General features: G+C 45.9%; 1 protein-coding gene across 1 annotated transcript; it reads left to right on the top strand.

The window, feature by feature from the left end:
• Positions 1–1,653: 1,653 nt before the first annotated feature.
• LOC119733910 lies at positions 1,654–13,142 on the top strand. The gene is made up of 3 exons (XM_038207273.1): positions 1,654–7,701; positions 7,885–7,936; positions 12,838–13,142. Exons 1-3 carry the CDS (start codon positions 1,654–1,656, stop codon positions 13,140–13,142), a joined length of 6,405 nt encoding a protein of 2,134 aa, XP_038063201.1.
• Positions 13,143–14,025: the final 883 nt, after the last annotated feature.

Below are 14,025 nucleotides of genomic sequence, written 5' to 3'. Positions count from 1 at the left end.
GTTAATTGTGCTGTGGTGTGTTGTCGGTTGATTGTTGTCTGTTGTTTGTGTTGTGTGTGATTGTTGTGGTTGTGTTCAGTCGTGAGCGAACGCTTGCAGGGTCTAGCCGGTACCTCAAGTGCTGAGGCCGAGGTGCAGCGATTGCGAATGGAAGTTTAATTTCTGCGATGTAAAAAAAATACCTCATTGCAAAGAAGTTGAAGGTGTCCATGCAGGTGCAGTCGAATGGTTTTCAAAAGACGGGGAACCTGAGCACGCCAGGTGGGAGCCGGCGTATGCTCCATCCGGTGGATACCGATATGTTGAGAAGTGGTTGCCCGAAGAGACTACGGGGTAGTCGGGCGCAAAGTTAGTGCCTGAGTGGGCCCACAAACGTGCGAGGGAGGTGAGCTTTATGGAGACCACACTCCTGAAGAACTCGGGATCAAGGATAACACCTAGAGCAGGGTCGACGCTAAATCACCTTGGATGGAACTCCAGAGTCAAGTTATTAATGACCTGACGCTGTTCCTTTTGGGCAAGGTGGCATGAAATAGGGTAAGCCAAGTTGTTGGAACTTACGCTCAGCAATGCGAGAGGGCGCTCGTGCCGCCAGCGAGAGGGCGCTGTTCAGCATGCAGCTGCTTTCGCGCCAGCTTTCCCCGCTGCCATGTTGAGGAATTCCCAATTCGTCCTCAAAATCATTCAATATTTGTATGTCCTAAACGGGGCCATCGTTGCCTGACTGGGTAAGATACTTATTGTAATAGTTATAGCAAATCATAGTCACTTTGGGGAACAGAACAGATCCATGAAACTCGTATTTTAGGGACTTTAATTGCATGTTTATTTTACCGATGGGCTACTTTACTCTTCACTATATGGTTCAGGTATTGGGGGCGATATGGTGGATTTGTCACGTGTTTAATCATGTTAAAGTATCAGGGGGGATTATAAGGGGTTAAATGATAATTCAATCAGAGAACCATCGATCTGGGTTATATTCCTCAGTTTAATAGGGGTTCCTAATATTACAGTCAAGAGGGCATTTTATAACTTAACTGGGTCACATGTCTCCATTTTAATCATAAGAAGTTACAGGTTTGAATTATAACTGTTGTTTATTGTTTACTTCATTAACAGCATAAGCAAGCAAGTAAGTGACACGGTGAACTGTAGGCACCACCATCAACAACTGTCTGTTGTTATCAGCTATTCTCTTGTGTGCATCTGGAAGAGTTTATAATAAATTCAGAAGGTGTACTGTTCAGTGAATACCATCTGGTGTCTCAGTCTTCATTGTCATCCCATCTTAATATCAGCCAGCAGTAACACCCCCCGAGTACACACCCACTAGATCGCAAGTGCCTAACCGGACTTGTCAGAGACGTCATGCCCAAATAAGTCCCAACCGCTGTTAACTCTACAAAATTTGGTCCTTCGAACCGGATTATTTGGAAAACCTGACTGTCTCTGTGATAGATCGTCATGTCGTTGGTGTCTACCAGTGCCCCCGTGGATCAAGCAGTCGTTTCAACGGCACCGTTTGGAACCACCGCAGTCGTGGATGGTGATTCCGCAGCAATCAGTACCTTGCCGCTGACGCCTGGTCTGCCCCTCCTCCAAAGCTCTGTCAGCCACCTACATAATGACGCTTCTCACCTTGCGCGACCTATGGATTCCAGAAGACCATCTCCATCACGTAGTGGTAGGAGTTCAAGGTCAGTCACCTCACGTTCCCCATCAGAACTTGCACGACAGTTGGCTAAGCAACAGTCTCGTCAAAAGCTTCTGGTGCTGGCTAGAGCAGCCGAGAACGAACGAGCAAGGATTCGTCGAGAGGCAATTCAGCGTGAAGCAAGCCAAAGGTTAGCCAGTCTCGAAGATGAAGAGCATATGCGTCAAATTGACTTCGAGCTCAGGAAGGCAGAAAGCCAGCTTGAATCCGATTTGCTCCTTCAGGAACTCGAGACACAGGATACAGACCTCCAGCAGAGGGAACTTCTTGAGAGTGACCGTAGGAGCAGAACTTTGAACTGGGTTAATGACAGTGTAGCTTCTGATCGTGACCATTCTGAGGCTGTAGGCGATGATACCCCCAACATTGAGCCCATTTTAGCAACATCTGGTGAACCCGTAAGTATGAGTTTCAGTGGATCTGTTCAATCAAATTATGGTTCAGTGACTAAAGTGGGGGGTACGGTTACCGATTTCCTTGGGATAACTTCCTCAACAGCTATGCCGAGATTGCATCCAGCGAGCTATACCCTTGCTTGCCCACCAGCGTCCGTCACGCTGGTGCAGCGCGCGTCGAATTCCGCATTTCTGTATGGCGATGTAGGGGCAGCGAATACTAACTTCAGGTCAGTGCCTTCGGTACTTAATCCAATGTCAGTCCCTTTCACTCCTACTGTTGTAGTTACCTCAGTCTCTCCACAGCCTGCTGGAGATGGGCGGCTTCCCAGTGTCCTACCGAGTGCTAAGTTGGGGATCATCTCATCACCCGCCAATTCCCAGACGCCAGGAGGTGAGAATGATCATCGTAACCCGGCCCTGCCGGCAGGTAACAAGTTGCCAAGGTCACCGGAACACTCACAGCAGGATGAGTCTGGTTGTATTAAATCAGCTAATCCCAACCTGAGTGATTCGAGTCACGCTGGCACCCCACCTAAAAATGACTGTGATTGCATTGGCAGAAAGAACGACCACGAGTCCAGCAAGGTCTCCACTTCCCAAGCCAGATCAAGTCCAGCTCCGGTTCCAAGTGTTCCTGCACCACTTACCTATGGGTATGGTATGCTGAGGGACAGTCTACCGAAGCTCGACATTCCCAAGTTCAACGACGAGCACAATGTGAAACAATATGTCACCTTCAGGTCTCTTTGGGACAGTATCATGAACAGATCAGAGTGTGGTTTACCAGAGGCTACCAAATTCGCTTATTTGCGTGGTCATCTGGGTGGGCGTCCCTTGGCGATTGCAGATAGAAATCTTGTCCTCGGGGACGACGCTTATTCGACAACGATGAAGCAATTCCAGAAGGTGTTTGGAGAACCAGGAAGGGTTGTTCAAGGTTTGCTGAGCCAGCTGGAAACGTATTCCCAACTTTCAAACAGTGATTGGGCAGGCTTGCGAGATTTTTCCGATGAGGTTGCCACGATGGTTCAGACGTCCAAGAAATTGGGCTTTGAGGTGGAGCTCAGGCACCATAAGTATGCTGTAGAGTTAGCAAGTAAACTCCCAGAACGGCTGCATACAGATTTTTTGTCGAAGATGTGGCATCGAGATCGTGGATTGACGTACACCGTAGAGCATCTCAGTGAATGGCTGGAAAGGAAGAGTGGTCCCGTTGGGCTAATTCTTTTGGAGAAGTCACAGAAGGTCAAGTCAAGTAAGGGTTCAGTCCAAAAGCAACAATATGGCAACAGTCACCGACAACCACCAAGAAAACCTGCATTTGGTGCTCCGCCGTCTGCGAAGACATACGTAGCCAAGACAAACTCACCCCAGCCAGATAGAGCTAAGATTGGTAGCAATGGGTCAGCAGACTGGGCGGCCAAGAGGGCAACATGTCTGTTCTGCCAGGTCAGTGAATCAGGCCATTATCTGGAGACGTGTGACAAATTCCTCAAGTTGAATCTGGAGCAAAAGATGAAGTGGCTGAAAGCAAATGACCGATGCTTCAAGTGTGGCAAGAAACATGGAAAAGATTGCCAATTCCCTAAAAGGTGCAAGGAGTGTGAGGGTGATCACCGAAGCAGCCTACATGATGTGGCTACGAAGTCAGCTGCAAAACCAAAGGGTGCTGCGCTCTGCACAGGGGTTGGTACTAAAACCCTGAGTCTTGACTATGAACGGGATGTCTTAATAAAGACCGTTCCACTCACTCTGTATGGACCGGAGGGGGAGTTAAACACCTTTGGGGTACTTGATGAGTGTGCAGAGAGAACCATGATTGTCCCTTGGGCTGCAAAAATGTTGAACATTCCAGGGAAGGAAGAAACTCTAAGAGTTGAGACTGTCATGGGAGACACCAACTGGGCAGGCAAATGTGTTGACTTTGCAGTGTCAGCCCGAGGAGATCCCGGCCAGCAGTTCCTGATCACATGTGCGTTCACCGCCGACAACATTCAGTTGACTGACTACAGTGTTTCAGCTGACAGGTTGCAATCCAAGTGGCCACATCTGAGGAATCTGCCTCTGTTCTCTGCGGATCGAGTCAAGCCAGCAGTGTTAATCGGGGCTGACATCATTGAGTTGACCCTCTCCACTGAAGTACGCACTGGGCCCAAGATGAGGTCCCCAGTAGCAGTGAACACACTCTTCGGCTGGACGGTTCAGGGCAGACAGGGTTTGCAGTATTCCGGAACCATTCCTGAGAGCAAGCAAATTTTGTTCACTGCGTGTCAAGACCCAGAGCACCAGCTCCACCGTATGATGGACCGGTTCATGACCATCGATAAGTTGCCACATGTCAACACAAAGGAGGTAACCCGCTCCAAGGAGGACAAACTTGCAATCAAAATTCTTGAGGAAAACACAGAACGTGTGAAGGTAGATGGGGTTCAACGCCTTCAAACGCCATTGCTGAAGAAGTCAGGGAGAGAACTTCCATCCGGTACCCCAGAATCTGTTCGTGCATTGGCACGCTCCCACCGGAGGAAGATGATAGCCAACCCAGCCATGGCCGAATATTGTCGGACATATATGCAGAAGTTGAGAGACCAAGGACATGTTCAATGCCTCGGCCCAGTGGAGGACTTGACGCCTGATGCACTGCAGGGGTGGTACATACCATATCACGTCGTCTACAGCAGCGGCAAACATCGGTTGGTTTTCAACTGCTCTTTCACATTTGCTGGCCAGAATTTGAATGAGGTGTTGTTGGCAGGTCCAACACTGGGTCCATCATTGTTGGAAGTACTCCTGCGTTTCAGACAACGAAGAGTGGCAGTCTCTGGAGATATAACTGCCATGTTTCATCAGATCAGGTTGTCCCCTTCTGAACGACGGGCATTCAGGTTCTTGTGGTGGGATGAAGCCTCAGAAAAATGGGTAGTTGTTGAATGGGTGGTCTTGCCATTTGGTGCTGCCTGCAGCCCGTGTTGTGCAACGTTTGCTCTGCAAAAGCATGCCAGGGATTTCAACCAACAGTACCCTCTTGTTCGGGACACAATCGAACAAGAAACCTATGTTGACAACCAGCTGGCGAGTAGGGATACTGTCGAGCAAGCCAGGAACCTGGTCAACAGTACACGCCAGTGCCTGCAGGAAGCTGGCTTCCAGATGGTAAAGTACGCCAGTAGCCATACAGAAGCAGTCGAGCACTTACCACAAGAGGCCCGATCTGATCGTCATGTTCGGTCCCTCTCCCTAGATCAGTGGGATGGGGATCCGGAACCAGCATTAGGACTTCACTGGGATTGCAGAAGTGATGAGTTATATCACCCAGCCAAACTTCCTCAGCTTGGACCGCTCACCAAGCGAACTGCGCTCAGGTTGCTAGCGAGTCAGTTTGAACCCCTTGGTGACATTGCCCCTTTCACGGCCAGGGCAAAGTTGATTGTTCAGGAGTTATGGATGTCCAAACTCGATTGGGATGAAGAGGTGACTAGTGTTGATATCCAAAACAGGTGGCAAGAATGGTGTTCAGAACTACAACATATTCCTTTGGTTCGGCTTCCGCGTTGCTACACTCCGTTTCAGGTTGACACTGGCAGTGCAAAAAGGAGTCTCCATGTGTTCTGTGATGCCTCTGAGAAACTCTATGGCGCAGTTGGCTACTTACGCTCTACAGACGAAGGAGGAGATGTCCATCTGGGTTTTGTACTTGCAAAGTGCCGAGTGGCCCCCAAACGTCAGCTGTCAATACCACGCCTCGAACTTATGGCCGCTTTGGTGGGAGCACAGCTTTCCAAGACTGTGCGTGATGCCCTCACAGTTGACATAGATGACACAGTTATGTGGTCTGACTCTACAACTGTACTTACCTGGATCAATTCAGATTCTTGTCGGTACAAGGTCTTTGTAGGAACACGGATTGCAGAAATACAAACCCTTACTGAAGGTGACAAGTGGATGTATGTCAACACGAAGGAAAACCCTGCAGATGACATCACCCGTGGACTGTCTGTTTCTGAGCTTGGTAAAGGCTCACGATGGACTGAAGGGCCTCCTTGGTTACTGCATCCCCCAGATACCTGGCAGTGTGACCGTGCACCAGTGAGTGTGCCTGATGAATTGTCAGTAGTGGAAGAGAAGGAGATCAAGAAATCTCTGTTTTGTGGCCTGACAGCGGCTGATTCTGTGGTTAGTCCAGTGGCGGATGTGGACTTGTGTGCCTTTGATAATTGGACTGCACTTGTGGATGCAGCAGGAAAGCAGGTTTATGCCAAGGTAAACCTGGAGGGTGGTGTACTCGATCCTGACCAGATCTCTGAAGTAGAGTGTCAGCTACTTCAGCGTGCCCAGCAGGAAAGTTTTCCTCAAGAGCTAGTGGCTCTTGTTGCTGGCAAGCAGGTACATCGTTCCAGTCGCTTACTTCAACTTGCTCCAGAACTTGACACCTCCAGCAAACTTATTCGAGTAGGTGGTCGACTCCGAAATATACAGAAAGATGACTCAGTACCCTTGGAACCACACCCAGTAGTCCTCGATCCCCACCATCCTGTCACCAAGCTACTCATCAAGGAGGTTGATGAACATTTCCATCATCAAGTCGGGACTGATCAGGTGTTCGCCCATCTGAGGCGAAGATATTGGGTATTGCGTGGGCGGAGTGCAGTGAAAGGCATACTCCGCAGTTGTGTTCAGTGTCAACGCTGGCGCAAAAAACCAGAGGTCCCTCGTATGGCAGATCTTCCCAAGTGTCGACTTAGGTTACACAAGCCACCTTTCTTTTCAACTGGGATGGATTGTTTTGGTCCTATGTCTGTCAAAGTTGGGAGGCGTGATGAGAAACGCTGGGGTCTGATATTTAAATGCATGACCACTAGGGCTGTCCATCTTGAACTGGTGGCCAGCATGGATACCGATCAATTCCTTATGGCGTATCGGCGCTTCGCCTCTCGCAGAGGGGTGCCCTACGAGTTGCTTAGTGATTGTGGCACCAACTTTAAGGGTGCGGACTCCGAGATCCAGAATTCTCTGAAGGAGATGGAACCAGCTATGGTGCAGAAACTCTCCAAGTACAAGGTTCGCTTTCGATTTAACCCTCCTAACGCTCCCCATTTTGGTGGAACTTGGGAGCGAGAAGTTCGTTCTGTGAAGGGGGCTCTACGGGCTGTGCTGCAAGACCGTACAGTTTTTGAGCCTGTACTACATACCCTCTTAGTCGAAGTCGAAGGTATGATGAACTCCAAACCATTAGGTTATGCCTCCACAGATATTGCTGATGCCGATCCAGTCACCCCCAACATGTTGTTGATGGGGCGGCGGGACCCTGCCTTACCAATGGTTCTGTATGATGAGTCTGATTTAAGGGGACGACGCAGTTGGCGTCACAGTCAGATTTTGGCCGACCAGTTTTGGCGTCAATTCATTCGTTCCTACCTGCCTGCCATGCAAGTACGCCAAAAGTGGCAACAGGAAGTAGGAAATCTTGCAGTTGGAGAAGTTGTAATGATCGTTGATCCCCAGCTCACTAGGTCCCAATGGCCAGTTGGTAAAGTTTCTGAACTACTCCCATCCAGTGACGACCGCGTCAGGGCTGTTCGTGTTAAGGTAGGTGGTCGTGAGTATGAGCGTCCAGTAGCCCGACTAGTCAGATTGGGTAAACATGAACCCGGAGTCCTGCCCAACGCAGCCAACATAGTGCTCACACAGTGCAGGGTTCCCTTCAGACTGGTACCCTAGGTGAGCCCGCAAAAGGTAAAGTTAGTGTGTTTTTTGTATTTGTTCTTCCAGTTTAACTTTTCAGGCATTCGTCCAAAGTTCCTGTTAGTAACAGTTCCTGTTGGTAAGTATTAATTCGAATTTCCTTAGTAAATTCGAGGGCGGCCGTGTTGGAACTTACGCTCAGCAATGCAAGAGGGCGCTCGTGTCGCCAGCGAGAGGGCGCTGTTCAGCATGCAGCTGCTTTCGCGCCAGCTTTCCCCGCTGCCATGTTGAGGAATTCCCAATTCGTCCTCAAAATCATTCAATATTTGTATGTCCTAAACGGGGCCATCGTTGCCTGACTGGGTAAGATACTTATTGTAATAGTTATAGCAAATCATAGTCACTTTGGGGAACAGAACAGATCCATGAAACTCGTATTTTAGGGACTTTAATTGCATGTTTATTTTACCGATGGGCTACTTTACTCTTCACTATATGGTTCAGGTATTGGGGGCGATATGGTGGATTTGCCACGTGTTTAATCATGTTAAAGTATCAGGGGGGATTATAAGGGGTTAAATGATAATTCAATCAGAGAACCATCGATCTGGGTTATATTCCTCAGTTTAATAGGGGTTCCTAATATTACAGTCAAGAGGGCATTTTATAACTTAACTGGGTCACATGTCTCCATTTTAATCATAAGAAGTTACAGGTTTGAATTATAACTGTTGTTTATTGTTTACTTCATTAACAGCATAAGCAAGCAAGTAAGTGACACGGTGAACTGTAGGCACCACCATCAACAACTGTCTGTTGCTATCAGCTATTCTCTTGTGTGCATCTGGAAGAGTTTATAATAAATTCAGAAGGTGTACTGTTCAGTGAATACCATCTGGTGTCTCAGTCTTCATTGTCATCCCATCTTAATATCAGCCAGCAGTAACACCCCCCGAGTACACACCCACTAGATCGCAAGTGCCTAACCGGACTTGTCAGAGACGTCATGCCCAAATAAGTCCCAACCGCTGTTAACTCTACACAAGTACTAACCCGTTCGTCCGGGAAAAGGAAAAAGTAAACCCTACACTGGTTTACAGCGATCTGCTAAGTTTTCGCAACTTGATCAGTCGAGTCGAAGAACAGCAGTCCCCTGAAAAAGTGGACGGCTCGTCAGTTGGTCCTTGGCCACTGAAACGAGAGGCACGTGTCCATGGTGACTTGGGTCCGAAGGGAAGTTTGAAGCCACCAGATCGTAGGCGAAACATAACCCCTGACCCGGTATAGTGGGAAAGTGCTCTGGAAGGAGTACTTCCGCTATTTTGAGTTATGCCATGAGGAGAAAAGCGCAAGCTGCGAAGTGGTTGTCCGCAAGCTTGAAATGGGATGTGCGACTCTGGCCAAAAGCACACATAAAATGCACTGGTCAAGTTGCTTGATTGTAGGTTTGGGTCAGCTCCATAGAGTGAAAATTGTCTCGCTCAGAAACCGGCGCGAAAAGGATAGCTAGAGTTAGGGCAGGCAATCAATGAGTTAACCGTAAGAGCGAATCTGAAATGCAAGAAGAAGCTCGAGAGAAGTTGGCAAAGAACCATTTCATCGATGCCGTTGACAGCCACTAAGTTAGAGAGGGCATCAATACAGCCCGTCCTAAAACCTCGGATGAAGCAGTCCAGGCTGCCGTGGAGACTGAGAATTTTGAGAAGGTCGAACAGCATTGATTGCTGGACCGAAAGCCCGCCTAATTTGCTAGGTCTATAGACTCTGTAACAGAGAGTTAGGGACTTTAGAAGAAAGTCTCAATGAGCAGGTCAAGACATTGAAATCTGTGGCCGACTTAGTCAAGCCATTGTCCTACCAGAGCAAAGGCCCGGGCAAGGCAAGTGCGTGTTGTCCCCCAAGTCACACAGGCCTGGGAAAGCCTAACCTGGAACCTTTATGTGTTTCACGTCTGGTGAGAAAGGGCATTTCGCCCGGGAGTGTAAAGGAACTCCAAAGCAGGGACCCACGGGAACTCTGGGATGGCGGAGTGGACAAAAGGGTCCAAAAAAAGACTCGGTGAAGCCAAAAATGGAAAAGCGAGGTCCAAACATAAAAATAGGCAACGAGTAATTAATCTGCCTGATCCAAGCCGTGGTCCTCGATATGGTTTGTTTTTGGATGAGTTGGTAAGGGCAACCAGGTGTCGATTCTGGATTCACACATTGTCAACCGACACGTTAATAAGTAATGCGGTGCATTACCATATCCCAAAAGAGAAAAAATCCCGTCTTGTAGACCATAGACGTCCAGGTAAAACAGGTGGACGGAAGCCAGTTAGCTGTGCAAGGCATGACTTTGGTTGAGGTGCAAGTTGGTAGGACCATGCACCAAGTGAAGGCAGTGTTCGCCGAAATCAAATACAGTGGATCCTTGGCATGGATTTTCTCGTGCCAACAGGTAGAAACATAGACTTGCAATCAAGGGAGTGGAGGCTCAACATTTTGTCAGGCGAGCCCTTTGTAGGACGCGTTGTAGTGTCCAAAACTACGGTAATCTAATCAGGTCATGATGCTGTGGACCCGGGAAAATTGCTCGGAAGGGCATATGAATTTTTGAGGTCAAGTAAACGGGATTTGCCGACGCGGACCACAGCACGTGTCGTTTTCAGCCTAAAAAAACCCATTCTGGACTTCTTTCGTCATAATCCAATACTCGCTCACTGTATAATTTAGTTGCTTGCAAAAAGAAAAAGTTCATCTTTCACTCTTCCAAGTCATATCGTTTTTGGAAAGAATAAAGATAAAATACCTCCATCATTTTCAGAATCATTTTCCGGTCCAGCATGTGTTTTTGTGTGTGAAAGCTGAAAACTTGCTAAATATTTGGCAGCTTGGCAGTCTTCTACAAATTGTACTAAGAAACCCCCTAAGCTACCGAAAAGTTGTTTCGCTAAAAACAAAATTCAGGTCACAAGCATTTTACTGATAACAAAGCCATTTTGATTGGATGAAATTTCCCTCCGTCAATTTAGACATCAAAAAGTTTACCCAATAGTCGACCTTCTCGCAAATCCCATAGGACGTTGTACAAACTGTTTGTGGGCATGTCGCAGGAAGAGTGCATGACAGCTAAGCTATTTTCGGCCTTTCTGTCGGTAAGTTATACCCTTAAATAGCGTTTATGTGTATAACCAGTAACACCAAACGAAAGAGTAACTCATCCCAATTTTCAGGGTGGGCACTTTTGCTCACATTTAGGACTGGAAAAGATGATACGATGATGTAAAAAGCATAGAATTTCACTGTGGTTGTGTGTTCAAACGTTTGCGTGTAGCAGTAGTGCACTGGCGGGTAGGCTGTAGCATTATGAAAAGGGTGTCGTCCGTTGCCATGTCAAAAGGGCAGGCTTGAGGCTAGAGTAACAGAGCAGGGCATTTTGAAAACTTCCATGCTATAGGCCTACTTCAATGATTAATTTATTAAGAAATGGGCATTGTATTTTACATGTTTATAGCCTAAGACTATAAAGGCTAGCCTAGGCTAAGCCTGCCTCGATCAATTATTGCATATAGCATCGTATTAATTAGGATAATGGCTATAATGTTACGACAGCCGTAGCACCATTTTCAAATATGAAATAGGGGCTGTACATGTTCAAGACCTTTAATTACGGCATTTTAATGCGATCGCATTTCAGAACACAACTGCCAGTTCAACAAGAACGCTTCGCACTTAAGCTCAATGTCATGAAATGAGGGACTAAAGCTGGGTTCAAAATCCTGCCGCGCTACTCAATTTGTTAACTAAGTTTTAGGTTTTACTAAAATGTTTTTTTTCTTGTTATTTATAAGTAGATTTTATTTTCTTCTTTAGAATCAGTGCTGATTTGCAGGATTTTTTTTATAAAAAGGGAAATAAAGTCCGAGAACCATATGGTTGATCACATTGATAGTCTGGTGCCAACAACAGCCAAACCTTGTCATGTTGAATACTATTACGTCAGGGATCCATAGAGTTCCGTAACAGCTGTTGAAATTTGCGTTACGGCAGCCGTAACAATAAGCCACAGCATTTTAAAATATATTATTTAGTATGCCTAGCCCAAGGTTAGCTAGGCCTCGGCCTAATTGAGGACAAGACCTCGTACAGGCTTGGTCTATACACTTGCTATTACTAATTAGCTAGACAAGCTAATTAGTAATGTTAGTCCCTGTCATTTTTCCTTACTAAATTAAATTTTTGATTTATATGTTACGCATGACATGTTCTTACTTTCTTTTTGCTTTCTTTTATCTTACCAGCCATCCAGACCAAAAATGTATGCAGTCAGTGACAAGTAAAATACTACGCCTTCCATGAAGTTGGTGGATTTTTTTTCCATAGGTAAGGTTAAGTTTTGATGAATTCATATAAATCATATTCCATTCCAAAGAATACGAGCTTATTGATAGGTGCATTAAACCATACTGCTGGGGATTAAAGGATTTGTTTATGTGCATGTATATGCAAAATATGCATGTTGAAAACAAATGTGGACAATGTCATGAATTATTGAGTGCGTGTTCGCACTTAAACTGTGCATAACTTGGGCATGTTCTTTTCTTTTCATTTTAAATTGAAATAGGCTGTGTCAGTGTATTGTAGACACAGAACTTTTGGTGAATGTGTGCACTGGCATGGGTATATGAATGAAAAATGTTTGACAAAGGAAAAAAGTCATTTTATTGCACTCTAGTTATCACTATTCAAAGACTGCATATTTATTAATTTGCAATTGTGTTTTGAGAAGTGAACATTTTCCTGTTACTTATTAAATACGTGGTGTGATTTCTTTTTTGTTTATTTACAGTGCATGATGGATTGTGCAGAGATATGGACTTGCGAAACAGATGCCGAATGAATTACCGTCTTCTGAATTGTGGTGAAACTTCACGGACAGTTAAGTCTAAAACTGAACACTGGCCCGCTTCTAAACTGTGGACATAAAACATTCTTGACAGTAGAATAAGTGATGAGGGAGTTGAAGAATTCTTAGTCCATTATGATGGATGGTTTGCAGAGTTTGATGAGTGGTGCCCAACCTCCGATATTGTACTTAAACCAGATGAACATGAGTTGAGCAATGCCTATGATTGTTTTGCAAGCAGACTAAAGATTCAAGTAAAAGAACAGCTGAATGTTGCTCGTATGAGGGACTCCACCATCACCGTGCAAGTGCCAGTGCAAAAACAGAAGTTCAACAAATTCTTGAGGGATGTGAATGCTTCTCTGTGGGAAAACCAACGGCGCCAGGGAGGTGTATCGAGCAACAATTCCTTCAGTAGGACAGGTGCTGGGAAAGGATTGGTGGTTCCGAATATGTAACGCTGCTGGAGACTTTGCAGTTGTGGAGGAAATCACCATCTCGCTGTGGCTCCATGAGAGACACGTTCTCACAGAATACACTCCTCAGTTGAACACAAAACTTGTCGGCCATAGAGGATATGTGGGTAACTTGTCCTTCGTCAAATGTCTTCATAACTGCTCTGATTTGCAAATGGTTTTCAAGAATAATGATTCCTGTACAAAAGAGTGAGTGACTAAAGCCACAATGATTTTTTTTTTAATATTCAGTTGTGCTCTAAGACCATTGTTACAATTTAAAGTATGGTTGCACCAGCCCTACATCTGAACTGTTCCATGTCACCACAAACTAGTTGTAATAGAGTCCTTGCGTGCTAGCCATCTTGGAGGTAAAGTGCTTTTCAAATTTGTTCCCCAGGGATAGGCAGATTTTCAGCAGGCCCTGTTAAAAACAAAATTCTTGATGGTTGCTCTATGCTGAGTGTTTATAAATTATGTTACTAATGTAGTAAATCCCACGATGGGGGACAACTTGGTGTTGTCAGCTTGCGCTGAATCAACCGTGTGGGATGTGAATCCCGGGTCAGGGAGCAGTAGGCCTTGTCCAAAAATATAACACGCCAACTCTTGGTTTTTTGCTGTCTCGGTTTTATTGTGTTGACTACGAAAAGAAAACCCCTGAAATGACATTCATAAACTTTATTGTTTCATTACACGCATATAAATTACAAGAAATTATTTAATTATAAGTCTTGATTTCACACACAATTGTAAAATAATAAAGAATTAATTATAAACCTTGTCAGAATAAATGTCCAAAGTCTCTCTGTTCAATTATTTAATTAAGATAAGCATGAGATGCTCACCCAACACTAGGCTTGAGCCTTCAGTAAAACAGGACCCT

Source organism: Patiria miniata, unplaced genomic scaffold (genome assembly GCF_015706575.1).
Source record: "Patiria miniata isolate m_02_andy unplaced genomic scaffold, ASM1570657v1 HiC_scaffold_26, whole genome shotgun sequence".
In the NCBI taxonomy this organism is placed as follows: domain Eukaryota; kingdom Metazoa; phylum Echinodermata; class Asteroidea; order Valvatida; family Asterinidae; genus Patiria; species Patiria miniata.
This window is presented reverse-complemented; position numbering and strand designations above follow the sequence as displayed.

Coding starts and splice junctions, on each gene's coding strand:
- LOC119733910 (XM_038207273.1), top strand. CDS start 1,654: ATGGATTCCAGAAGACCATCTCCATCACGTAGTGGTAGGAGTTCAAGG. Junction 7,702..7,884: donor TCAGGGCTGTTCGTGTTAAG/GTAGGTGGTCGT, acceptor TTGTTCTTCCAG/TTTAACTTTTCAGGCATTCG. Junction 7,937..12,837: donor GTTAGTAACAGTTCCTGTTG/GTAAGTATTAAT, acceptor GATGGTTTGCAG/AGTTTGATGAGTGGTGCCCA.